Below are 27,540 nucleotides of genomic sequence, written 5' to 3'. Positions count from 1 at the left end.
TACTTAATTAAAGCATTTTTTTTTTTATTAAAGCATTTGGTTAGGTGTTTTTTTTTCTTTTTTTAAGATTTTATTTATTTATTCATAGAGACACAGAGAGAGAGGCAGAAACACAGGCAGAGGGAGAAGCAGGCTCCATGCAGGGAGCCTGATGTGGGACTCGATCCAGGGTCTCCAGGATCACGCCCTGGGCTGCAGGCAGCGCTAAACCGCTGCACCACCAGGGCTGCCCTGGTTAGGTGTTTAATGTCTATCCCTGCCCCTCGCTCCATCATGGGTCTGGCTACACAACGAGCAGGGCTCACTGCAAAATGAAAATGTAGTTGGGGGGATCCTTTGTTCAAAATTATTAAGAATATCAAGATATCCATATAGTGGAGCGTTCAACCAATTGCAGAACCTCTCTGAGAAACACACTCGGGTGACTGCATATGACTCAACCCACGACGGCATCCTGCTTCCACACTACTGGGAGAGAGGTTCAGGGAGAGTAGCCACCTCATCTGCCTTATGCATAGCCACCTGGCACAAGAAATAATTGTTGGAGGAAGCAAAGGATCAAGACTGAAGACCAGTGCACTCACAACACCCCTATGTCAGCTAGTTCTCAGAATATGACAAAAGCTATGGACGCTTCCCCAGATAACACACTATTCCCCCAACACATTCTGCTTCCAACTCAAGACTCTTCACAGAGCCCTTAAAGAAACATCCATCAGCCCTGTAGGGTCTACATGGACCCCAGATGAAGTATCTCTACATTTTTTTAAGATTTATTTATTTATGTATTTATTTATTTATTTATTCATGAGAGACACACAGAGATGGGCAGAGACATAGAGGGAGAAGCAGGCTCCTTGGAGGGAGCCCAATGTGGGACTCGATCCCCAGACCTTGGGATCATGCCCTGGACCAAAGGCAGATGCTCAAATATTAAGCCACCCAGGTGTCCCAAGGGATCTCTACTTTAAGAGAAAGGCAACAACACCGATGTGCCCAGGTACCACTTAGGTGAAAGGCAATCTGACAGGCAACCATCCTCATCAGCTCCAGAGAGATGGATTTAGAGGAAAGTCAGATGAGTTCCAAGGGAGAATTTAGAAAACACAGCTCCCCTGCACCCAAATGGTGGCATGTGCCTTGCACAGGTTGTTCAAGTTCAAATCTTGGCTCTGCCACTTTCTAGTTGTCTGACTTTGGACAAATTACTTTATTTCTGTTTCCCCTTCAGTGATACAGGGATGTGAAGAGCTACTACTCATGGGGTTGTTCAGATTAAATGAGAAACCACATATAAGTGCTAGAGTGATGCTGGAAATAGAGCAAGCAACCAATAAAATCTGTTGATGTTGATGGTGATGACGCGCATCAGAGTTCTTGGTGTCCACTCTGGCAAGTCCACCTCAGTGTTCGGACTTTTCCCAGGCCACCAAAGGCTGCTCCACTTCTCCCTGTCCCAACACCTACTGCACTATAGCCTTCCCATCTTGGCGTCCACAATCCTCCCCGACCGCTCAAAGGAATTTGGTAGACTTTGGGGTTGTCTGATTTCTACTGATTGCCAAAATGATTACAGCAATACCAAACAAAATGGCAAAAGGCAGAAAATCACACATAATCAGATAACTGACAAACTCTCTTCATCCCTCCACATCTCTGTCCGGCCTTTGTCCACTTATGTACATATTTGGACTCCACTGGATAGAATCACATATACTATTTTGCACTCTTTATTTTCCACTTTGCACCCAAAGCTCTTTCTGTGTTAGCATACATTCTGCATTGCCACAGCAGGGCACAACACAGGTTAGGACCTAGCTAAGTCGCCAATAGGGGCAGTATGACTAAGTAAAATACTGAAACAGATGACTGAAACAAAAATACTGAATTTTTAAACAAAAGGTTGAAAAAGAACACCTTTTGTTTCAACAACTAAATTAATGTGACAATTCTTAGCAATATCCCATTCCATGTTAGTGTTCACATTTATTAATCTTTTCCAAAAGGGCAGGCCTTGGACAGAGCTCAAGGGCAATTTCCTCCATTAAAAGGTCCCTTCTCAGATCTGGACCTCAAGAATATAACATACACCTACTTCTTTTCAAATAGTATGGGGGATCCCTGGGCGGCTCAGCGGTTTAGCGCCTGCCTTCAGCCCAGGGTGTGATCCTGGAGTCCCGGGATCGAGTCCCACATCGGGCTCCCTGCGTAGAGCCTGCTTCTCCGTCTGCCTGTGTCTCTGCCTCTCTCTGTGTCGCTCATGAATAAATAAATAAAATCTTTAAAAATAGATAGTACATCCAAAGGGCAAACTCTAGCCATACTTATATACTTCAGAGCAGCAAGCAATATCTAAAATCCAATAAGGTGGCTGCTCTGATAGAAAGCTTTCCCACAATCAATTATTTTATAGGTTTTTTGACTAGTGTGAGTTTTCTGATGGGTAATAAGGGATGAGCTCTGGCTGAATGCTTTCCCACATTCATTACAGCTATACGGTTTCTCTCCAGTGTGAGTTCTCTCGTGCCGAACGAGGGAAGACCTCTGGCTGAAGGCTCTTCCGCATTGATTACATTCATAGGGGTTCTCGCCAGTGTGAGTTCGCTCGTGTTGGTTAAGTGAGGAGCGATCACTGAAGGCCTTTCCACATTCGTTACATTCATAAGGCTTCTCGCCAGTATGCGTTCTCTTGTGCAAGATCAGGTAAGAACTCTGGCAGAAGGATTTTCCACAGTCTTTGCATTTATAGGGCTTTTCACCTGTGTGAATCCTCTGGTGTTGGGTAAGAGATGATATCCTATTGAAGGCCTTCCCACAATCACTGCACGCATAGGGCTTCTCTCCAGTATGAGTTCTCAAGTGCCGTGTGAGGGTTGAGCTGTGCGTGAAGGCTCTCCCACATTCCTGACATTCATATGGTCTCTCTCCTGTATGTATTCTCTGATGCTCACTCAGGGAATGCCTCCGATTAAACACTTTCCCGCACTGGTAACATTCATAGGATTTCCCCACTGTATTAATTGTGTTGTGTGCCGTAAGAGCCATGCCATGATTAAATGACTCCCCGCCTTCTGCATATGTACAAGTTCCGGTTCTTTTGTGCTGAGTAAGAGGCCTATATTGGCTGACGTCTTTTGCGTATTCATTCCCTTTACAGGGCCTCTGGTCTGTATATCCCATCTGATGATGTTTTAAGAATGGATTAGCTACCAAACTCTCCATGTTAAGATCACAGTCAAGGAAATGCTTTTCTAGAGAATCCCCTTGTGATAAAGCAAGGTCTGAGTTCATACTACAGGGGTCCCCAAACTCATGCCAGGCAGTGGCCTCCTTTTGAGCCAATGTCTCTACTTGAGTGAATGCCATTTGCCTCAAAAGCCTGTGCGGGTCTTCATGGCTCTCCTCAAGTTGACCACATCCCCAGTCTTCTTTGGGGAGCTTTATGATATTCATACCACTGGGTGGTTCTTCCTCCAAAACCACCTTCCTATAAATTGACTCTTGGCTTTTCAGACTCGTCTCCAAATCTGAAATAAATGAGGGGGGGGGGTGCGGAAAGAAGAAACTTCTAACTTAATAATAGTGGGACAAAAGTACTTCCAACATACACAAGGTACGTGTGGACTCATGTTCAAATATCAGCACTCCACACGGGGGGAAACAGGGAAAGATCCCAAGGACAAGAAGCAGTGTAAGAAGTTGGACAGTGATGAAAAATGGGGGGCAATGGAAATGTAGAAGGAATGGCTGCACAAAGGAGGAAGAATGGGAATGGCAGAGAGAAAGAATCATCAAGGAAGCAGAGAGGGAAGAGACAGAACAAGAAACAGGCATAACAGCTTCAAGAAAAAAATGGTATATCTTTTCTCTGCACCCAAAGTGGTACAAGCTAGTGCATAGGGCAAGGTTGCTGGATAATGAACCAAAGGTGCCTGAGAAAGTGCAACCAAACATCTCGACCTTCCCCTTACAGAGTTCTGGCCTCTGTGGAGAGATCTCTGACCTGCAGTCCCCAATATGCCCCCCCCCACTCAATGGCTCGTATCTATCTGCCTGGCTCTCACCTGAGCAGGAGGTTTGGGGAGCTCCTTCTCCCCCCGTCCACATGGCTTCTCCTTGCTCCAAGTGGAAAGCCGCCCCTGGCAGCAAAAGCGAACACCCTGCCCATGAAGAAGGACCGGTGGCCTGAGAGGCTGGGGTTGGGGAGAGTGTACCATCCTCAATGCCCATACTGGCACGTTGATTCTTCAAGGCATCTGAAGGGGACAAGAGTACACTAGGGAGGTGGCCTGATGACCATGCTGGAGATTTTATGCTCCTAATTAAAACCTTGTGGATCTTACATTTCTCCCAGAAAGATCTACAAATGGCCAGCAGACACGTGAAAACATGCTCAACATCATTAGCCACCAGGAAAATGCAAATCAAAACCACAGTGAGACACCACTTCATACCCATTAGGATGGCTGTAATTTTTTTAAAAAGCAAAAATAGAAGATAGATATTAGGATATGGAGAAATCAGAATCTGTGCACACAGCTGGCAAAATGGTGCTGTGCAGTTTGGTTGCTCCTCAAAAAGGTAAACAAAGAAGCACTGTGTGACCTCACAATTCCACTCCCGGGTATGGACCCAAGAGGTCTGAAAGCAGAGACCCAAAGTGCTGTTCGCACACCCTAGTTCACAGCAGCCAAAAAATCAAAACAACCCAGTGTCCATCTACAGATAAGCAGATAAATATTTCCGTCCACTGAAGAAGCCAGTGGACCACGAGCCCCACAAGGGCAGGAGCCACGGCCGCTGTATTCACCCACAAACCCCCACTTCCTACCCTGGCTCTCGAAATGATGTGGATGCACAGTGAGTGTGAACTGACACGCAGGTGAAGGTGTGGTGCGGGTCTTACCCAGTGCGGCCAGGTTCCGGCAGGTCTCCAGCATCACCTCTCTGTAGAGCCTCCTCTGAGCAGGGTCCAGCATCTCCCACTCCTCCTGGGAGAAGTCCACAGCCACATCCTCAAAGGTTACAAACTCCTAAAATATCACATGGGCTCTGCTCAGGAAAGGCCCACCTCCATGCACATCTACAGGAGGAGGGCTGGGGGTGGAGGGAACAGGACGTCCACACAGAACGGGGTGGGGGGGCACAGCCCAGAGGTTCGATCCCGCCAGCACCAGGTCCGAAGGGAACATGTGGCCCATTTCTTCTTCTTTTTTTTTTTTAAAGATTTTATTTATTTATTCATGAGCCACACAGAGAGAAAGGCAGAGACACAGGCAGAGAAAGGAGCAGGCTCCCTGCAAGGGGCCCGATGCGGGACTCAATCCCGGGACCCCGGGGTCACAACCTGAGCCAAAGGCAGATGCTCAACCACTGAGCCACCCAGGTGCCCCCACGTGGCCCATTTCTTACTGAACTGGTAAGTCTATCTTTTGGATCTAGGACCACTACATTCCCACTCGAGACTCTCCCCCTGCTTATTCCACAAAGAGGTCGCTTGCAGCCATGCAAGTCCACGGTCACGGGACCGTGTGTCTACTACCGACTTCCCAGGATGCAGCCTCCCCGTCTTCTCGATGGAAAGAACAAGTTCAACCTCATGGGACTGAGTGAAGGCTGCGTGGCTTCCCTACATCACGGCATCTGCTCTTCACACGGTCAGAGAGCCCAGAAGCCATCCCTGTCATCTGTAGGACCAAGGAGACCCGCACCCCAAACCCGAGGTTGGCAGACGCGGGTTGTCTTTGCGGCCACGAGTTGGGGCTGCACGCTGCACGGCGCAGACGGAGTGAGAAGCGGGATGTGCCGCCCCGCACCTGACTCGCACCTGACTCGCACCTGACTCGCTGAAACGTGGCAAAAGCCCAGACGGTTCCCGGAGGGGAAGGGCATGGGGTGGAGGATGGCGACTGGGCAGCGCCTGGCGGGCCAGAGCAGCACCCCTGGTTGGCACCAGCAGCGAGGCCGCGGTCAGTCCTAAGAGCTCGAAGTTACCTGTGGACTGTGAATGATGGCTCGGGCCCCAGGCAAGCGGCCTGCCCAACCCGCTGGGTGGTTTGGGCCATTCTGGATGAAGTTGAGGTTTTTGGTTTGGTTTATTAAAAACAAAAACAACAACAACAACAAAAAAAAAACAAAAACAAAAAACAAAAACAAAAAAACCAAGAAACAAACAACAACAACAACAAAACCCCACAGTCCTGGTGATGCTTTGGTGTCTTGTCTCCTCCAGGTGGGAGAAGAAAGGGCTCAAACATTCCCAAAGGGAAGCTTTGGGGCAGGACAGAAATATTAAATGTTTCTCTCTTTTTTTTAAGATTTTGTTTTCATTATTTATTTAATATAAACAAGCACAAGCATTGGGGAGGAGCAGAGGGAGAGGGAGAAGCAGGCTCCCCGCTGAGCAGGGGGCCCGATGATGTGGGATCAATCCTAGGACCCCGAGATCATGACCTGAGCTAAAGGCAGGTGCTTCAGTATTAAACCTTTGTGTTTCTCCCACCCGGAAGAAGAAAGTTAGTACCCAGGGAGGTCACAAAATTTTAGATAAAGTGGGGGCACCTAGGTGGCTCAGTCGGTCAAGTGTCCAGCTCCAGATCTGGGCTCAGCCCGAGGATCTCAGGGTTGTGGGATCAGGCCCCACGGTGGGCTCTGCATGCAGCGTGACGTCTGCCGGAGACCGTCTCCCTCTCCCTCTCTTCCTCCCCTGCTCACACACCCTCTCTCTCTCTCCTTAAAATACATAAATAAAATTTTTTTTAAATTTGTAGATAAAGTGGGGAAAAAAAAAACAGGCTTTTTTCCAGGCTAGCAGCAGCTGCTGCAACACCCCCTGCACACACCCATTCCCGCTGCCCTCCTCTCAGGCGGCCCTAGGGTAACCCTGCAACTGCCAGACTCACTGCAAAGCTCTGGGCAGATCTGCAATTAAGTAAAAAGGAAAACAACTGTAATGGCTTTGAACTTCGTGGCTATTACCTTTAGAAGCACAATTAAAAATTGGCGTGAAATATCACTTCCTGTGAAATATAATAATATATTTATCGATTATAATATATAAATCGATTACTGGCACTCCATAAGGGATCATCTCAGTCGGGGAAGGCTGGGAAGAAGTCTCAGTGGGACACACGTTCTTTGCTTTTTGCTGCCTGGTGGGCAGGTTAAAACGTAAATTCCCTAAACACTAAAAACAGAACAAGTCTCCATGACTCGTGATTTTTGTGACTTCCACATTTTGGAGACCAGTGTGGAGACAGGTAGTCCCCACATGGAGAAATGCTGTTGGGATTTAAAAATGTGGGCCTGAGCTGCTGGGAGTGGGGGGTGGGGTGGGGTGATCCTGTGTGGCCTGGAGAGACGATGACCCCCCCCCATCGACCGCCTAGGTCTGAGCGGCTCCACTTACGGGCCTGCCAGGGTGCACCAGACAGGCAGGGCCACTGCTGGGCCCTGTGGCACCTCACCTTTGCTGCTGCCGAGGGACAAGCCGCTGGCTCCTTTGGGGCCGGACCTCCCAGTGGCCCCTGACAGTGGTCCCTGGCTGTGTCAGCCCCAGGATGCACCCTGCTGGCCTGAAAGCACATGTGCCTGCAATGACCAGGACTTCTCTGCGGGGGCCAGAGCAGATCGAGGACCCCGCCATGGGGCCCCGACCAGGACCATCTGGGTCACTCACAAATGTCCACAGGATAGGGCTTGTTCTCCCAGGGACCACCTGAACCCGAGCTGTTGTCAGCTCCGGATTTGTGATGCAGACACTAACCACATTCCCAAACCTGTGGCTGCGGCCCAAGCCGTGAGTGAGGGGACCAGGCCCCTGGCCACTGCTCCTCACAGATATCTGCTGTCCCAACCGATACTGGCCTGTCCTCCCCACCTGTCTCCTGATGCTCGTGCCCCATAAGGCAGCTTCACATCAAATGCGGCTGTCCCCAGGCTTGAAAAGGCTGACCCAGCCCCAGGAAGGAAGGGACCCCGACACCTGCCCCCACGCAGACAGACCCCAAGGACACCGGGCTCAGGGAGGGGACCCAGACCCAGAAGGATGCCTCCCTCAGGACCCCCCTCCCAGGAGGTCCCCAGAGGAGGCCCGTCCACAGAGACAGAGAGGAGGTGGTGGGAGCTGGGGGTGGGGCGGGGGCAGGGGTCAGTGCTTCCTAGGGATAGCCTCTCCGTGTGGGGAGGTGGAAGGATCTGGAGACGGTGGGGGGGGGATGCATGTCGGGGTAAGTGTGCTCCATGCCCTGAGCTGTGCACTTAGAGAGGGTTAAGGTGGTGAATTTTAGGTTGTGTGTAGTTTACCACAATTTAAAGGATCATTTCCAGGTCACAAGGATGGTGCTTTCCTGTGCAGCTCCTCCCGCCATAGGGGACGCGGGGTGTTCAGGCCACACAGCAGGGCTCCCAGCCCAGGAAGGAAGCACAGCTCTCTGGCAGGGAAGGTGTGCTGAACACAGCGCACGCCTCTCCTCACACTTGCAAGAAGCAGGGGTGCTTAGACCCTGATGCTCACGGGCAACGCTCCCTCGTTTCCCACAGAGCCAAGGAACGCAGTTGTGGCAGGAGTGTTTCCTCTGGACACACCGGGCATCTTCAGGGAGAGAGGAGGTCCCCACTCACCTGGGGCCAGGGGGGCAGGTACCCAGCAGCCATCCTCTTCTCTTGGGAAAGCACGTTCCAGGGCAGGCAGGGCTGTGGGAAGAGAAGGGGCCGTGAGGCCCAGGCCCAGGCTGTCCCCAGTCCCCAAATCCTGACCCAGAAACCTCTGCAACCATCCAGGGGTCCCCAACACGGAGTGAGGTCAGCAGGAGCCAGGACAGAGGCCACGGGCCTTAATGGCTCCTTAACGCACACAGGGACAGAGACCGAAGGTCCGGGAAGGTAAGGGGGGCACCAGCTCACATTCTAAATTTCTTTTATTTTATTCTATTCTATGTATTTCTCTTTCAGAGAAAGAGAGCGAGGGCGCAGCATGAGTGGGGTGAAGGGTGGAGGGGGAAGCAGACTCTCCCCACTGAGCAGGGAACCCAACCGGGGCTCGACCCCAGGACCCCAGGACAGGACCTGAGCCGAAGGAGGCCCCAGGCGGCCCAGGAAGCTGACATCCTAAGGTTCCGGGTGGACATGAATTTTGCGGGGGCCCCATTCAGCCCAGTAGAACCACCCGGACTCGAACTCTGGAGGGCTCAGTTCAGACGCCCCCAGGCGCCCCCAGCCCTGGCGCGTCTCAGATTCACGTCTGCTTTGCCACAGCCTGGCCGGCTCCCTGGTGGCCCCCTCGCTCCCCCTGGAAGCTTCCAGCAGATGCCCCCGCTGTGCGGCAGGAAGGAGCCAGGGGCCCTGTGTGCTCTGCACGCGGCCGCGGGGCTCCCGCCCTCCAGGGAAAGAGCTGATTCTGGCCCTTCCCCGGGGCCCGCAGGACCCGCTCCCCGACAAACTAGTTAGCTAGGCCACTGGGCCGTGACCTCGGGGTTCTGAGTTCAGTTCCGCGTCCCCCAGTTTTAGCAAGAGCCCCTGCCCGGTGTCTGATGGCCCCGATACCCGGCTGGTTTCCCCATCCGCCGGCCGGGCGGCCTGCCTGCTGCTGCCATCCCACCGGGTCCGGTTAGCCGGAGTCCCCTCCACCATGTCCCCTCGGCAAGTGCCACCCGCTGACCCCCTCCTGCTCGCTGGCTACAGCCCCCTAGTCCAGGCTGCATCAGGGATGGGGCCCAGCTCCCCCCCAGACCCCTCCCGCCACACGCCCCGGACAGACTCTGCTGGGAGCGCCCTAATGACCGTCTAGGGACGTCCTGAGGCGGTCCTGCCCCGTCCCCACCACACATGAGCCACCGTGGCACGCACGTGAAGCCCCTTGCAAGCAGCAGACTCTCACGCACAATCCTGAGGAATGAGTGGGGGCCGTTCACGGGACACTCGTGATGGGCTTGACGGGGATTCCTGGATGAAAATGTCAAATTATTGCCACCACCCCCATCAACAGGAAACCACCACAGGGACAGCCCAGCCGAGACCCGCCGATGCGCACCCCGCTACTGGGGAGACCCCGAGGGGAGGCGGGACACTGGCGAAGCCTCAAAGCCTTGCTTCCAAAATATTCCTTAATTACCATCGCGCCTTAAGGCATCCGTGGGTCCTTCCAGGCTCCTCCTCCAGGAGGTGGTGCTTCCCTCCCCCAACCCTGCTTTCCACGCGGACCGACTTAGTGACCTGCTTCCAGCAAACAGGGCAGATAAAGGAAGAGGGGTTAACTTCACTGCTGGAGAAGCCTGGGAGGCCCCAGCGGGCCACGTGATCAAGGTCAGGGTCACCGGTGACGTGGAGTGGACATCAGATATCCCCTGATGGGACACGACCCCTCTAGGGTGCCTTCCCCCAAAACCATAACTCCGGTGCAATTGTGAGAAAACATCAACCCAGGGGACCTTCTTCTACAAACGCCTGGCCAGGGCTCCCCAGAAGTGTCCAGGTCAGAAAAGATGAGGAAAGAGTGAGAAAGGATCACAGGCTGGAGGAGCCCAAGAAGACAAGGCGAGGTGAAAAGACGTCGTGTGGGACCTGGATGGGGTTCCCCGGCCAGAAGGAAGATGTTGGTGGGAAATCTGGTGAAATCTGAAAAAAAGTCTGCGGTCTAGTTAATAGAACAGAACCAGCGTTAATATCTTGCTGGGGGGATCCCTGGGTGGCGCAGCGGTTTGGCGCCTGCCTTTGGCCCAGGGCGCGATCCTGGAGACCTGGGATCGAGTCCCACGTCGGGCTCCAGTGTCTCTGCCTCTCTCTCTCTCTCTCTCACTGTGTGCCTATCATAAATAAATAAAAATTTAAAAAAAAAATGTCTTGCTGGGTTGGCTTTTGTTTTTAATTGCGTGTGGCAGGGACCCTTCACATGAGATTCATCGTAACATGTTTTATGGGTACAACACACTATTACTGGCTCATCTTGCTGAACCAGGCCCTGATGCTGCCCCCGCACCCCCACCTCCACCCCGGGGCCGCCACTCCGGTCGCATCTTGACCGTGATCTATGCTCCACAAGGAGGTGTGGACGACCCTAGGGGAAGCGTTCCTGGTAAGGGGTAAGGCGGTGTTAACCCCGAGGTACCGCAGGCCGGGGAGGTCCGAAAAAATATCCTTTTAATGCATGAAGCACAGACGCATATCCGGCACGGAGAGGACACGCGCAGCCTCGTGTTACTGCGCTTCACACACAATGCGCTGACCCTGAAGGGGCCACTTTTCCCTTGGCCTTTGCTCACTCCGTGTCTCTGTGTCACATGGTGGTGAATCTCACGAACTCATCACTGTAGTTGTTCCCAAGATCTGTGATCAGTGATTCTGACCGGTGATGGCTCAGATGATGGTTAGCATTTACTAGCAATGACGTATTCTTCCATTAAGGTATGTACATTGTTTTCTTAGACATCACGCTATTGCACACCCACTGGACTCCGGTACAGCGTAAACATAACTTGTATCCGCCCTGGGAAACCAAACAATTCAAGTGATCCTTGCTATTGTGGGTGGTCCGGAACCGAACCTGCAACATTTCCAACATAAGTCTACAGGCAAGTATCTGGACCGGCTACACTGGTCCCCTCTGACCTTCACGTCCCAACCCTCACCTCAGAAGGTGACTGTATTTCAAGACAGGATCTTTAAAGAGGTAATTAAGTCGAAATGAGGTCATTAGGAAAGGATCCTGATCCCAAAAAACCAGTGTCTTTATAAGAGAGGATTGGGGGTGCCTGGTTGGCTCAGATGGTTGAGCATCTGCCTTTAGCTCAGATCACGATCCTGGGGTCCTGCGATGCAGCCCCACTCAGGCTTCTGGCTCAGCGGGGAGTCTGCTTCTCCCTCTCTCTACTACTCTTGCTTTTAAAAAAAAGGGGGGGGGAAACGGGGGGGGGGAATCCCTGGGTGGCTCAGTGGTTTGGCACCTGCCTTTGGCCCAGGGCGCAATCCTGCAGTCCCAGGATCGAGTCCTGCGTCGGGCTTCCGGCATGGAGCCTGCTTCTCCCTCCTCCTGTGTCTCTGCCTCTCTCTCTCTTTCTCTCTACGTGTATCATAAATAAATAAATAAATAAATCTTTAAAAAATAAAAATAAAAATAAAAATAAAAAGCCAGAAGAGGACTGGAGCACAGGAAGACCATACCATGTGAGGGCACGGGGAGAAGACGGCCGTCTAACACCAAGGACGGAGGCTCTGCAATGTCAGCCCTGCCAACACCTCGATCCCAGGCCTCCCGGTACTGGGACAGAACAGAGGCCTGTGGTGTGAGCGGCCCAGCGTGCGGGGCTTCATTACAGCGGACCCCGCACACTAAGGCACCTGTGGTATTATATTTTCATGGGGGTTCTGGTCAGTGTTAATGTGCTGGCTTTGATCACTGTTGTGAGAGCTGCCAATGGGGGAAGCTGGGTCATGGGTACTGGGGAGCCTGCCCCGTTTCTAGAACATCTTAGGAGGCTATAATTCATTCACAAATAAATGCCTAAAAAAATAGTAGCCTCCCCCACAGAAGGAATTTCCTAGGGAAGGGCGATTAGGACACAAGAATCCTCACAAGGTGCCTTGGGGTGAGGGTGAACGGGAAGCCCCCTGAGCACACGCACAGGTTGTGGGGAGCTGTGGGAAGGCACACAGGGGCTCTGCGCACCATCCGTGCGCCTCTTCCGTTCCCTCCAAATCACTTTCTTTTTTTTTTTTTTTCCAAATCACTTTCAAATAAAGAGCTCGCTCAAGAATAGACACCTCAAAAAGAAAAGAAAAAAAAAGAATAGACACCTCTGCAAAGGCAATACTCAGATGACCAAGCAGCACACGGAAAAGATGCTCAACGTCACGAGTCACTGGGCAAATACAAATCAAACGCACAGTGAGGCGGCGCCTCAACCCCGGCAGGATGACTAGAGTCAGAAAGGCAGGAACAGGGGTTGGTGAGGACGGGGAGAGACGGAGAGACGGAACCCCTTGCACACCACGGGCGGGAGCAGACAACGGGGCCCGCACCGGGGAAGACAGCCTGGCGGTTCTTCCCATGGTCGTAGAGTTAACACGTGACCCGGAGATTCCACTCCTGCTACCTGCCCAAGAGAAACGAAAACGTATGTCCACACAAACTTGTTCACAAATGCTCATGGCAGCAAGACTCAGACTTGCCAAAGGGTGGAAGCAACCCACATGTCCGTCAACGGATGAGCGGCTGCTCTGCCCACAGTGGGTTGTCATTCAGCCTTAAAAAGAAGTGAAGCTCTGACACACACACATGGACGGACCTTGGAAACACAGCACGCGGTGAGAACCTGACACAGGAGGCCGCACGGTGTGAGTCCACGTGTGTGACGTCCAGAACAGGCAGGCATACCTACAGGCAGGAGGCAGGTTCATTTTTGGCAGGGGCTGGAGAATGGGGATGGGAGGTAACTGCTCACGGGGACAGGGTTTCTTTGGGGATGATAACAGACTTAGACAGACACGGTGATCGTACAACTCTGTGCACATCCTGTAAATCGCTGAACTGTTACTCAAAATGAATGAACTGTATGGTATGTGGCTTCTATCTAAACGAAGCTATTACAAAAAATAATAATAGGGACGCCTGGGTGGCTCATGGTTGAGCGTCTGCCTTGGGCTTAGGGTGTGACCCTGGGGTCCTGGGATCAATCAGGGAGCCTGCTTCTCCCTCTGCCTGTGTCTCTGCCTCTCTGTGTGTCTCTCATGAATAAATAAGTAAAATCTTAAAAAAAATAACAATTAAACAAACCTGGAAAAAAAGCTGTCTACAGTTCTAACCCATACATGTAACATATGGCGACATGGCAGAAAGCTGGCAAGGATACACACCGAACAGGAGCATGGCTAACTCCAGGAAGGGCCTGTAACTGTTTAAATTATCAAGGAAGACATGATCTGTAACACCAACTTCTTTTACAAACCATTCATGAAACAAAACTGAGATAAAATAGGAAAAAAAGCTTGAAAATCTAGGAGGGGAGCCGGAGAGTATATGCAGCCGAATTCACCCGAGAGCTGGCTCTGACTCACGGGGTGTGCGTGGTCCGAGCTATGCGGGGCCGAGGGCTGAGCTGGGCCACCCCCCAGGGCATCAGATGTGTCTCTGGAAGGACACCCGAGCTGCACCCGGCAAACACCTGCTGCTGAGGACTGCCCTGCGCTCAATCAGGTCCTCTAAATGGCATGTTCAAGTCCTGCCCCTCCGGTACCAGTAAAGGTGACCTTCTTTGCAAACAGGAAATCTGCAGATGTGACCAAGTCGCACTGGAGGAGGGTGGGCCCTGACGCGCTACGGTGGTGTCCTCGAAAGAGATGCGGACACAGGGAGAAGGCCACGTGACGGTGGACGAGACACGAGTAACACAGCGGCAAGCCAAGGGACACAGAGGGTTGAGGGGGACCCTCAGAAGCTGGAAGGGTCAGGAGCATCCCTCCCCTGGAGACTCCGGAGGGAGCAGGGCCCTGCTGACCCCTGGTGTCACACTCGGGGCCTCCAGAACCTGAGAGAGGAAGTCAGGCCGCCCCTGGACGCTCACCAACACCAGAGCCCCACCGAGGCAGGGCTCCTGGGAGCTCCCCGGGCCGGGCCGCATCTGCCACCCTGTGCCCCACACCGCCCCACATCCCGTCTGTGCCCTTGGGACTTTCCCCCGTGGCTCACGGCAATGGGTGCAGGTGCAGGCCCGGGCCCCCACCCAAGTCCCTCCCGCCCTCCTGCCCACGAGGGTGCCTGTCGCTCCCCTTCCGCCCCCTCCTTCACCCAGGCCCGGGGCAGGAGGCTCAGGATTTTCCGTCCCAACGTTCCAACCACAGAAACTCGTCCTTCCTCCCCGGGGGAGGGGGAGGGCCGATGAGGCCCAGGAGGGCTTCCTCGCAGAGACCCCGAAATGCACCGAGGAGGGGCGAGACCGGAGCGCTTGGGGCTGGGCCCGGGCACTGCGGCTTCCTCACCCCCTGCCGGGCGGTCCGCGCATAAGCGGAGCGGACCCTGGTGCCACCGGAATCCCAACGCCACGGTGTCACTCGGGGCCCGCCCTCGGCTCCGGGGGGCTGTTCCGGGCGCCCCTCCCCCTCCGCCTGCACGACCGCCAGCAGGTCCCCAGACTCTGCCCGGGGGGCGCGGGGGGCAGGCACAACGGCCCCGGGGAGCCCCCGGCTAGCCCAGGGAAGCCCGGGGTGCCCACCGCTCTCCGCCGTCGAGCAAACAGGTGCGGGGCGTTTCCCTTCCCGCGAGGACCCTGCACACCTGGCGCCGGGCGCGGCACCGCCTGCAGCTGCACGACCCCGGGGCGCGCAGGTGCCACCAGCTCCTGCCCGGGCGCGCCGCGCGGACGCCGCCCCTCCGGCCCCCACCCCCCTCCCCCTTCCCCCCTCCCTCCTTCCTCCTCCCTCCGGCTCCCGCCTCCCGCCCCCGCCCGGTTAACTCACGCCGCCGCCGCCGCCGCAGCCGCCGCCACCGCCCCCCCGCACGCGCGCCCGGGACCAACTCCGCAGTGCGCCTGCGCACCACGCGGCCGCGAACTACAAGTCCCAGAAGGCGCGCGCGTGGCGCGGGGGGCGTCCCTCTGGGGCCAACGAGTCGAGTCCCATCGCCCTCTAGCGGCGGGCGGTGTCTCCGCAGGACCGGGGAGCTCCCGGAGGAAGTGCCGGTGACGTGCGGGGCGCGATGCCTGAGACAGAAGGACTTGCCTGTTTATTAACAAGTTATGCAAATCTGTAATCCGTTTCTTGGTAAAAGTGTTCTAAATGACGATACGTATTAGTCATCCCGATAGGTCGATTTGTGTTAATACGTTGAAATAATAAAACTAGGGGCGCCCGGGTGGGTCAGAGGTTGAGCATCTGCCTTTGGCTCGGGTCCTGATCCCAGGTCCTGGGATCAAGTCCCACATTGGGCTCCTAATAAGGAGCATCTTCTCCTTCTGCCTGTGTCTCTGCCCCTTTCTCTCTGTGTCTGTCATGGGTAAATAAATAAAAATTAGAAAAAAAAGAAATAATAAAACTACCATAATTAATATATTAACGTATTATAGAGTCATAATATATGATGATATAATTGTGTACAATGCAGTACAGTGCAACCATCTGATGATAAAGTGATATTCATAAATCATATCAATATGTGATAAGTCATATGTTTTTATTTTATTTTTTTTAATGTTATATTCTTTTTTTTTTAATTTTTTTTTTTTTATGATAGTCATACAGAGAGAGAGAGAGAGAGGCAGAGACACAGGCAGAGGGAGAAGCAGGCTCCATGCACCGGGACCCCGACGTGGGATTCGATCCCGGGTCTCCAGGATCGTGCCCTGGGCCAAAGGCAGGCACTAAACCGCTGAGCCACCCAGGGATCCCCCCATGTGTCTTATTGTGCGAACTAATTACATATTTTAATGCTACCCGCATCTCCTGTGTTTTTGAAGTGCGAACCTAATTGTCATTTGGCCCATATGGCTTCCGCTCAGCTGTGGGATATGGCTTGGTAGACGTTATCGTTCATAGGATGGACCTATTTTCACTTACCTGTTATTACCCTGGTCGTGTGTACTGTGACTGCCGGGTCTGCAACACAATGATTTTTGTCCATATGAAAACATTGTTATGAGCCATTGGTACATCACCTGCGGCTAATAAGACACGTTTATTGGCAGAACTTCTCATCTCCAGGGACGCCTGGGTGGCTCAGTGGTTGAGCGTCTGCCTTCGGCCCAGGGCGTGACCCCAGAGTCCCAGGATCGAGTCCCACATTGGGCTCCCCGCAGGGAGCCCACTTCTCCCTCTGCCTGTGTCTCTGCCTCTCTCTCTCTGTGTGTCTCTCATGGATAAATAAATAAAATCTAAGAAAAAAAAATAACTTATCTTCAGACTCCCCACTCTGTGCGCAGCCAGAGCTGTGGTCCTGGGTTTACAAAAAACCCTCAGGAGGGGATGCCTGCCTACTGCTGTGATGGCACCCCTTGTCCACGTGGGGAGACTTATACCACACAGGTAGGCACCGGCAGAGACGTTTCCCGGAACACCCCAGCCCTTCCCTTCTCTGTCCAGGTTGCTGCAGTGCCGTGTGCCTTTATTCTTATACCATTAGTTCCTTCATCCACGTGGGAAATGCATTCTTCAACCATCATAATAGCTGTTAGGACCTTCCACCTGTTTGGAACACCCTACCCCTGCCCAGCTAATCCTACCTAACGCCTCATCAGGAACTCCCAACTCTTGAAACGTCACGGAACATGAATGCAATTCAGCAGCTTAAGAAGCAAAAAACCCTCTCAAGTTTCAGAGAAAGGAGCAGTAGGACAGGCGGATGGAGAAGAGCTCTCCAGGGGCTGAGACCAGATACCGCGGGAGACTGGCACCAGTTTAAGAATCGTTTTACGCTGCAATAAACTCTATCTGCGCTCGAAGTGGACACAATACAGACCAGAAAAACCGTCAGCAGATCAAAGTCAGACACACTGCAGGGCAGACGTGAAAAGAAAAATACCATCATCGCTCCTTCGACAAAATTCTAAAGGAAATCGCTGTTGTCACCACCTGCGCCAGGAAATGAGTCACGTGATGCCTGACTCTTCCAACTACTCGGTTCGAGGAGAAGCTTGCAGGTCGGGGGACCCACGTCACATGCCTGCACGCCTGCTGCAGAGAAGCGTCCTAATGGGACTCCCGAGCCCTACTTCAAAATAGAGGATCCCTGAGGTGTAACTTTCTCCACACATAGTTGGGCTAGTCCCAGAGGCAGGCCCAGCCACCAGCAGAACAGATCCCATACACGGTCGCACCCTGAGCCCCTTCTATGGTGTCAGCTACTGTGAGGAAGCTTGCTTTCAACCCCACGACAGCTCCGTGGAGTATGACCGTGACCACGATTTTACTAACAGAATTAAGGACGTGCCGAAGAGTAAAGCCTTCGTAAGCCGTGGAGCCAAGAAGTCATTCTGAGCCTATGAATTCAGACCTGCCTTCTGCTTCAACGGTACCCCGCTGGGGTTTCCTAGGCCAATGAATGAATCATCCGAGTCCTCCGGTTCGTCGGGAAAGGCTGTAGGAGAAGCTGGACAAGGACACAGGAAAGGAACAGGACAGTCTTGAAAGATCTGGGAATGATTCCCAAAGGAGAGGATGCTTGAGCTGTTTTTGTCCCTCCAGACCCCCCTCCCCATACACCTGTTTCTACCCCACCTTCTGCACTAGGAAGCTGACTTCTATGGGTTATATCAACTGACCTCTACCTTCTGCCTTCCACTTGGGTTTGACCAACTTGGAGTAGTCGCACAAGATCAAGATCAGCAGGTAGGGGGAGGTGATTAGGACGCTGGTTTCCCGGGCTCCTCCTGGTCATGGTTTGTCTGTAGCCAATGGCCTAGTGAAAGCTACAGCTCCTTTCATGCTGCCCTCATGCTCTTGCTGGCTTCAGGGACTGGTTCTTCCTCTTTTCCCTTCAGGTCAAAGGTGGTAACACCCCACACCCCACACATGCCCCATCCCCCAAGCCCAGTCCTGCAGAACGCTGCGGGATCTTCGCTGGCTCTTTAAACACACCCACACGTTTGGAGACAGTCCTCTCCTTGATCTTTCTGCCATCACTCCTGGGGGTGCCACCCACTTTCTGCAACACCCTTACCAACAAGGAGGGATATTCAGGTCAGAGAATACGTGCAAGTGCACAGCAAAGTGAGGGTTTGGAGCGTTTGTGGAATTTCAACCAGATAAAAGTGCATTTCCTGCTAGGCTAGAGTTTGGCCTTGATCCGCAGCACATGTGATCAATTTTAAATAGTCTGGTGATCAGATTTGCATGCTGAAGCAGGCACTTCATCAGCGGTGCTCTTGTAGGAGAGGACTGGAACTGAAGGCACGATAGAAACCACCCGGAATTCCATGACAAGCAAAGGGGAGGGACACTGAATTTCCGTGTGTGTGTGCACACACTTGGGCTAGTATTTCTGTAGGACAGAGGCCTGGAAATGTGATATTGATCCACCTGCATGCTGGTGACGATATATACTCGTCATCTTGAGGACCTTTGACACATCTTACCAAATTGCTCTTTCAGATTCTTGTACCTATTTACCAAAAACCCTATCCCTTTAAAACCGGATTTTATAATTTGAACAATTCTTGCTAATCTGATTGGTGAAAAATTGCAGGCCATCATTTTACTGCACATCCCTAGATTTTTCTTAAGGTTGGGTGGTAGCTTTCCAAACTGCCTCTTCATAGCCTGTTTTTATTAGAGCACTGTCACATTCTTATTGATCTTACTTAACTCTTGATAAATATTACTGCTCTAACCAGGTTAGTAACTCTCAACACTTTTCCACACATAGTTTATTTTTGTATTTCCGATGTGTTTTAAAGTAGATTATAGGGCAGCCCCCGTGGCGCAGCGGTTTAGCGCCGCCTGCAGCCCGGGGTGTGATCCCAGAGACCTGGGATCGAGTCCCACATCGGGTTCCCTGTATGGAGCCTGCTTCTCCCTCTGCCTGTGTCTCTGCCTCTTTCTCTCTCTCTCTGTGCCTCTATGAATAAATAAATAAAAATATTAAAAAAAAATAAAGTAGATTATAGAGCAGGGGCAACTGGGTGGCTCAGTCGGTTAAGCGTCTGACTCTTGATTTTGGCTCAGGTCATGATCTCAGGGTCATGAGATCGAATCCCACGTTGGGCTCTGTGCTGGGTGTACAGCTTGCTCAAGATTCTCTCTTCCTCTCCCTCTGCCCCCGCCCCTGGCCACTGCACACTTGCCATCTCTTTAAAAAAAAAAAAAAATATATATATATATATATATACACCTATTATCTCACTTTTTTTATTATCTCACTCTTTAATTCTTGAGAATGTAACTCTCAAAAGAGGTCTTAATTATATTGTCATCATTAAATAGCAATAACATTTTAGTATTAATATCATGATCCTTTAAAAAAAAAATAGGGACACCTGGGTGGTTCAGTGGTTGAGCGTCTGCCTTCAGCTCAGGGAGTGATCCCAGGGTCCTGGGATCGAGTCCCCCATCGGGCTCCCTGCAGGGACATGCTTCTCTCTCTGCTTATGTCTCTGCCTCTCTGTGACTCTCATGAATAAATGAAGTCTTAAAAAAATTAATATCTTGATCACCTTTAAAAACGAATAATTCCCTAATATCTAATAAATTATTAATGTGTTCTTTTTCCCCAGCCAATATATAATTGACATATAACATTGTGTAAGTTTAAGGTGTACAACAGGGACACTTGGGTGGCTCAGTTAAGCATCTCTCTTAGGCTCAGGTCATGATCCCAGGGTCCTGGTATCGGCCCCACATCAGGCTTCCTGCTCAGTGGGGAGCCTGCTTCTCCCTCTGTCCCTACCCTCCCCGTCCCCCGCTCATGCTCTTTCTCTAAGAAATAAAATCTTTTTAAAAACCTTAAGGTCAGGACGCCTGGGTAGCTCAGTGGTTGAGCGTCTGCCTTCAGCTCAGGGCGTGATCCTTGCGTCCTGGGATGGAGTCCCACATCAGGCTCCCCGCCTGATGTAAAATCCGATGTAAAATCTCTAAAAATAAATAAAAACCTTAATGTGTACAATGTAGTAATTTTATGCATAGTGACATGTATATATATATATCTCACATATATCACTGTACATGAATTATACACATAATCACTAAGTATATATATATATATGTGTAGGGCTATATACACACACAGTGATGCAAGCACACACACATGTACAAGCACAGTGATGTATACGTAAATATATACGTGCATGTTTATAGATACACAAATGATTGCCACGATAATACTAGTTAACACATTCACCACTCCACAGTTACAATTTTTTTCTGGTTATGAGAACTTTCTTTATCCAGTTTTTTTTTTTTAAGATTTTATTCATTTATTCATGAGAGACACAGAGAGAGAGAGAGAGAGAGGCAGAGACACAGGCAGAGGGAGAAGCAGGCTCCAAGCGGGGAGCCCGATACAAGACTCCATCCCGGGACCCCGGGGTCATGCCCTGAGCCGAAGGCAGACGCCCAACTGCTGAGCCATCCAGGTGTCCCATCTTTTTCCAGTTTAAAAAAAAATTTTGTTTTAAAGATTTGAGAGAGAGAGAGAGAGAGAGAGCGAGCACAAGCAGAGGGAGAAGCAGACTCTCTGCTGGGCGGGGAGCCTGATGTGGGGCTCGATCCCAGGACCCCAGGATCATGACCTGAGCCGAAGGCAGAGGCTTCACGGACTGAGCCGCCCAGGCGCCCCCCTTTTCCCGGTTTTATCGAGCTATAACTGACATACAGCAGTGCCTAAGTTTACGGTGTACAGCACGACTTGACCCACATGTATTGTGCAGTGATGACCTTTACCATCCATCATGCCGCGTGATCCACGCTCTCAGCAACATTCCTGGAGACCACACAGGGGCATTAACCTCAGTCCTGTAGTAATTAGGCCCCCAGGGCATACTTATCTCATCCCTGCCCCACCTTGACCACCTTCACCCCCTGCCTCCACCCCCACTCCAGCCCATAGTAACCACAAATGTGCTCTCTTTTTCTGAGTTTAGTTTCTTGGGGGCTTTTTGGGGTTTTTTTTGTTTGTTTCTTTAGGGTGTGTTCTTATGGAAAAAAAAAATAATCCTAGTCAGGTAAGGTTGTATATATGGTATGTGACCTAGAGAAGTAATATCTAAGGCCTTAGAGTGTATCATAATTTCTTTTTTTTTTTTAAGGTTTTATTTAGGGAATCCCTGGGTGGCGCAGTGGTTTAGCGCCTGCCTTTGGCCCAGGGTGCAATCCTGGAGACCCGGGATCGAATCCCACGTCGGGCTCCCGGTGCATGAAGCCTGCTTCTCCCTCTGCCTGTGTCTCTGCCTCTCTCTCTCTCCCTCTCTCTGTGGCTATCATAAATAAATAAAAAAAAATTTAAAAAAAAATAAAGGTTTTATTTATTCATGAGAGACAGAGAGGCAGAGGGAGAAGCAAGCTCTATGCAGGGAGCCCGATGTGGAACTCGATCCCGGGACCCCAGAATCACACCCTGGGCTGAAGGCAGGTGCCAAACCGCTGAGCCACCCAGGGATCCCCGAATCTATCATAATTTCAAAGTGATTTCAGCATGAGAGACAATGAAAAAAGTGGCTACCGTCCACACAGATAGTGAAAAAAAGTATTTCGTTCCTAAAGCCAAGTGTGTGTGTGTAACATAGACTTCATACAGCCTCACTGGGGAGATGACGTCTATTTTTATCCTGGCAGTCAGGACGAAATGCTGTACTGCGGTGACAGTTTCTGCCTCTTGCATCAGACCCAGAGAAATGTGGGAGGCGCCCCGCCCCCTGTGGCCCCAAGAGTAACCAGGACTGCTGTGTCCAGAAGGGGGTGAGCTTCCCAGCTCGTAAGGACCACTGGGGACAGCTCTGTCCTCACGGCTACGGTCCTGGGACCTGCGTGAAGCACCGAGGCACCCTCATGGTCAAGGCCAACCACCAGACCCTCTGCTACGTCCCACTCACCTCCATCATCTTCCGTTTTCCCTGCTCCTTACTCCTCACCGGCTGGCAAACCGCATTCAGAGGTTTCCACCATGGCTGTTTCCACTGTTTGGGCCCAAAGCATCACTGTGGCCTTGACACCTTCAAGGTCACCACGCCAGGGAAAGAGAGGGCGGCAGTGGGTGCTGACAGGGGCCCCCAGCTACCTGATCCCCACCTGCTCCCTGATCCCCAGCCCCCTGGGGTCTGGCTGGGAACAACCCACCCCCTTCACTGACACAGACACCCCTCCCTGAGCCTCGGTACGTCCTCCTCGCGGGCAGCAAGGGCTCAGTCACTGCCGTCCACTCTCCTGGGACACTCAGGCTCCCCAGCCCCGGGGCAGCTTCACGGTGACTTTCCCAACACCTCGGGTGAAGCCAAGTGCCGGATGTCCAGCAAGCTGGGTTCCGCGGCGTCTGGGCCCCCCATCTGCTGCAGCCCCAAGAACATGGTCATGGTGGCCCCGAGATCATCTCCATCCGGCCCCCAGCACGGGCTGCGAGGCTGCGTCTCTACCCCCCGCTACCCCCGGTTATATCGAGCTGAGGCCCGACCAGAAACATCTGAGAGCAATAAGCATCTCAGATAAAAGAATAACATTTAACCAATACATCACACTTTTGCACAAAGTCTTGTTGAGAAAAAAAAGAAACATATTGATGCAATTAAAAAGTGGCTGCCTGCATGTTAAGGGAAACCACTCAGGTCAGGCTGCAGTTTCCAGGATGGGCCTGACGTCTTAGCTACTCCCACCCCTCGAGGCTACTTGTGGATTGGGGCTCCTGGTCCCTCATCCTGCACCCATGGCTCACTGTTCTCATCTTCTGTCCCTGTTTCCTACCACCTCCCTAGCCTAGGAACCAAATGATGGATGCAAACTGTTAAGTCTTGTATGTTTTCCTCTTAAAAAAAACGAAGAGGACATGGTCTGAGCATGGACGTGGGGGAGACAGACCCCCGGCACCTCCGCCTCCTGCACCTGCACCTGCGCCCACACACCCCGTACAGGCCAACCCGTGTAACCAGCAGAGCGTTAGGAAAAGGATGGACTGTGACTTCCGAGGCCAGGTCACAAGACCCCGAGGCTCTGCTTTGCTCTGTGGGGTCAGGCGCGCGGGGAGAAGCCAGCCGCCTCGTCGCACAGGTACTCGCACAGCCTGCGAAGGCCCCGGCGGCCAGGCAGGCAGGAGGCTGGCACGCGGGCAGACCCTTCAGCCCCAGGCTGGTGGTCAGAGGATGTTCACCTCATGACACCTCAAGCCAGAAGCCCCAGCCACGCAGCTTCTACATTCCTGATCCAAAGGAACTGTAGGATTGTATCTACTGGTGTCGATGTGACGCACCAACAGTTACGTAGAACAACAGGCTAAAGGTGTTTCACCAAAGGCCCGAAGCCAGCGTTCCAGACACCCCTGCAGGAAGGGCAGTGGGGGGGGGGGGCACTCACTTGTTTACATCCCTCAAGCCCCAGTGGACTCAAGCTCAGAAGGTTCTTGTCCACGGACCCTGCCGTGGCCTTGCTGGCGTGGATACAGGCGGTAGGATCGCATGTGGTTGGACGAGGGGAGGTTTTCCTCATTAGCACAGTCGCCACTTCTTCTACCCGTTCCCTTGAACCACTGACTTCTTTCACTTTAACACAACAAGCACTGAAATCTTAACATCTCAACAGTTCCTGGGATACTTGCGATGTAAATAATGGATTTCCTGGGTCTCCATCAATCCTCAATCAGCTTCATACACAGGAGGAGCCGAAACATCACACCCCGGCCCCTGGGCTAGACCAAGGACAGAGGCCCATGGCCTTCCCCTCCCGTGTCCTCTCTTGCCATTCCTATTGTCACTCCCACCAGCTCGTCGAGATGGGCCCTTCACTGAGATGGAAGTATGGGGTGGTGCTTCTCCAGCCTTCGAGGGAGCCGATCCCATCTGTAAGCCCAGCCCGCTGGATCCTTGGTCTTTATTCTACAGATAATGAATCAAGACTACTACCGTGATCTGCTCCAGAACACGCAGGGTCTGTTCTTCTCCGAGTCATACTCTGGATTTGCTTACGGTGGGGTCATACGTGGGGGATCCACCCACGTGGGCCCTGTGTAGACGGGGTCTTCTCCAGCACCTTGGGTTGGAGGTGCAGGTGTCATTGGCAAGTGTGCACTATAAGGGAACCCTTCTGGTTTGGTCACGCGCTGTAGCATCCAGCAGGCATTAGCCCTGTGGGGCTGCTCTGTGCTGACATGAGACCTATGTTGAGAAACAGATGCTGGATTCTGAAGGCCTCTCTGTTCCGCGAACAAGCTACATCCCTCCTCCCTCTCTCTTTTTTTAAAAATTTATCTTATTATTTTTTTACATCCCTCCTCTCGCCTCCTTCACTGAGTCCGCGTTCTCAGGGTAGAGCATCCGTATGTCTTCTGTCCAACTCATTCCCACATGTTTGATGCTATTACAAGTAGTTAATAAGCTTTTAAACACGGAAACCTTTCCGGTTCCGAGTACTCACTGCCAGTGTAGAGACGGGTAAGAGGTTCGGACGCTTCACCCAAGATACGTGATGTCAAGTAAGCATCTGGTCAAGAGCAGCTCAACATCGTTGGTCGTGAGGGAGAAGCAAAGTAAACCCACCACGAGAGGCCGCTTTGTACCACCTATCGGAATAGCTGAGATCCACTTCTAGGCATTTACCCGAGTGTTGAAAGCCTGTGTCAACACAAAGGCAGGTGCACAAATGTCCACAGTGCTTTTATTCATAATAATAGCCCCAAATTGGAAGCGGCCCCAAAGCGAACCAGGTGAGTAACAAATAATGGAATAGTACGCACCAAGGATAAAGGGCCCTCGTGGACGCCTCTCTAGATAATGACCCTCAGCATAAGAAGCCAGAGAAAACCACAAAGGGGACATCCCGTGTGGCTTAGTTCCTACAAACCTTAAGAAAATGGATCGAATCTGCACTGATAGAAGCAGATGAACAGGTGGGGAGGGGTCCGGGAGGGGTGGGCAGGGCTGTAGAACCACGAGGAAACTCTGGGAGGCATGAGGATGTCGTCCTGATGGCGGTGATGCTTTCATGAGGACACGTGAGCATCAAAATACATCAATTTATATACTTCCAATATGTGATTTTGAGCAGAATTTTACCTCCACAAAGCTGTTAAACATACACACACACACTCCCCTGTAGATGTGGCTGTGGTCCCGAGACGCGTGGACAAGCCTGCAGGGGCCTGGACCCCGACTGGCCACGGTCTGGGGCTGGCCCCGTCTCCCTGGCTCAGGGGTCAGGGGTGGTGAGGATCGCTAAGTCCCTCCCAGGCCAGAATCAACACAACCCTCCCCAGGACCCTGGCATTGCCCAGGCCCTATTACCTCAACACCCCGAGTTGGAGGAGACCCCCCGACAGTCCTTGGAAGGGGAGAGGGCAGTCTGCTCTGGCGAGCCCAGCTTCAATATGCCACAGATCTCAGGGGGCTGGACAGGTACAAGGTCAAGGACAGACTACTGTGTCCTGCAGGTGACAAAGGGCTGCTCCAACTGGCTGAACAGAACAGGGGACTCACAGGCTTGTCCATGCAAAGCTCGGGGCCAGCACGCAGAGAGCGTGGCGGAGCAGCCTCCCTCATGGCTCTGGTGCCCCCGCCCCCCGGCCTCGCCATCCGCACATCCCGCGTCCCGCAGAGTATGTCTCAGGTCTGGGGCGGGATGGGGGACAGGGGTGGGAGGGAACATCTATTCCCAGTGACAGAAGTCACAGGCCTGACAGCGCCAGCCCAGTGTGGGCGTTTGTCACTGTGAACCACACCCCGGCTTGAGACGGCCTGCCGTGCCTGCCCTAACCCGGGGCCTGTGGGGGACTGAGCAGTACCCCCATCTGCACTGCAGGGCTGGCTGGAGAGCCCACGGGAGGTTTGGGGGGTGTGAGCATCAGTACCACACCGGCCTGTGCTGTTTCCTGGGTCATGGGGGCACCCACCTGGCCTAACCTGTGCCAGAAGACTACCCTGGGCTCCACTCACCCGAAGATCCAAGCCTGAGACTTGAACCCGGGAACCAGGTGCGGGTTTCCAGAACGAGAAAGCCACGCTCATCAGTAAGGCCGCCCCGGGCCATCTCCTGCCAGGCCGCTGGCACCAGCAGGCACTGCTGGATGAGGGCGCCTGGGAAGGAGCGGACACTGGCCCTGGTCCCGGGGTGGCCCGCCTGCGGCAGCCTCGAGGTTGGAGGGAGCCTACGACGGCCCGCCAGCTCCTTCGGGGAGAAGGTGGCTGCTCAAGGCCACCAGGCCGGAGGATCCAACAGCTCTCCCCGGCACCCTGAACCGAGCCTGAGAGCAGGTGTGCAGCCTGCGGCTCAGCAGGGAGGCTGCGGGGGCGCTGAGCAGGCTTGTGTGGCTGTGCTCATGCCCCCGACCCCGCCTGCCCGCTCAGTCACAGGAGGCCTGTGGCTTCCCCCCATCCCCAGTCCCCAGCCCCCAGCTGGGGATGCCAGCACCACACCTGGATTTTGCACAAGGACCAGGTGGTGGCCACCTGGGGGCTCTGCATAGGGAAAGAGGGGAAGCCCCAGCCCCCCAACACCGCTACTGCTAGACAGAGGCCCCAACAGAAGCCCAGATGTGGTCCCTGGCGGCTCTTTGCTCCTCCTCGGGCCCCAGGTGGTGTAGGTGTAAGCCAACAGCTGGAGTGGGCTCAACCTCCCCCTTCTTAGCGGTGGCCTCACGCCAGGGGCACACCAGCTCTGGGCCCTCGTCTCCTACCCCCTCAGGCACAGAGGTGGGAGCAGGGACCCGAGCCAGGTCTGCCTAAGGGCAGCCACTGCCAACCAGCCCAGAGCTGCTGAGAACGGGCGGGGGGCAGGGCAGACCTCCCCCCACGACATGCCAGCCCAACAGGTGCAGCCATCTGCCTCGGGGAGCTGCCTGGTGCCTCACTCCGCGGGCTGCTCCCCTTTGTGGGATGTGGGGAGGGCTGGTGAGGACAATTACAGGGCAAGTGACCAGGGAAGAGAACACAA

General features: G+C 53.0%; 1 protein-coding gene and 1 long non-coding RNA gene across 12 annotated transcripts in view; both read right to left on the bottom strand.

Annotated features, from left to right (window-relative positions):
- LOC121494790 (zinc finger protein 555-like) overlaps window positions 1–27,540 on the bottom strand; it is a 45,476-nt gene that overhangs the window by 17,388 nt on the left and 548 nt on the right. For 3 of the 11 annotated variants that reach the window (XM_041761719.1, XM_041761718.1, XM_041761717.1), the window contains exons 2-4: window positions 8,623–8,694; window positions 4,907–5,033; window positions 4,065–4,256 (exon numbers count right to left, since the gene is read on the bottom strand). In XM_041761719.1, the coding sequence (XP_041617653.1) occupies window positions 4,065–4,256; window positions 4,907–5,033; window positions 8,623–8,694 (391 nt within the window). Of the gene's footprint in view, window positions 1–111; window positions 3,528–4,064; window positions 4,257–4,906; window positions 5,034–8,622; window positions 8,695–12,983; window positions 12,995–15,447; window positions 15,497–27,540 lie in introns of those variants that run through there. The other 8 variants (XM_041761712.1, XM_041761715.1, XM_041761714.1 and 5 more) reach the window with 7 other exon arrangements.
- Window positions 23,142–27,535, bottom strand: LOC121494793. The gene is made up of 2 exons (XR_005988870.1): window positions 26,544–27,535; window positions 23,142–25,226 (listed from the first exon to the last, which is right to left on the bottom strand). It is a non-coding gene; the product is annotated as an uncharacterized LOC121494793 (long non-coding RNA).

This window comes from Vulpes lagopus, chromosome 7, assembly GCF_018345385.1.
Source record: "Vulpes lagopus strain Blue_001 chromosome 7, ASM1834538v1, whole genome shotgun sequence".
In the NCBI taxonomy this organism is placed as follows: Eukaryota; Metazoa; Chordata; class Mammalia; order Carnivora; family Canidae; genus Vulpes; species Vulpes lagopus.
This window is presented reverse-complemented; position numbering and strand designations above follow the sequence as displayed.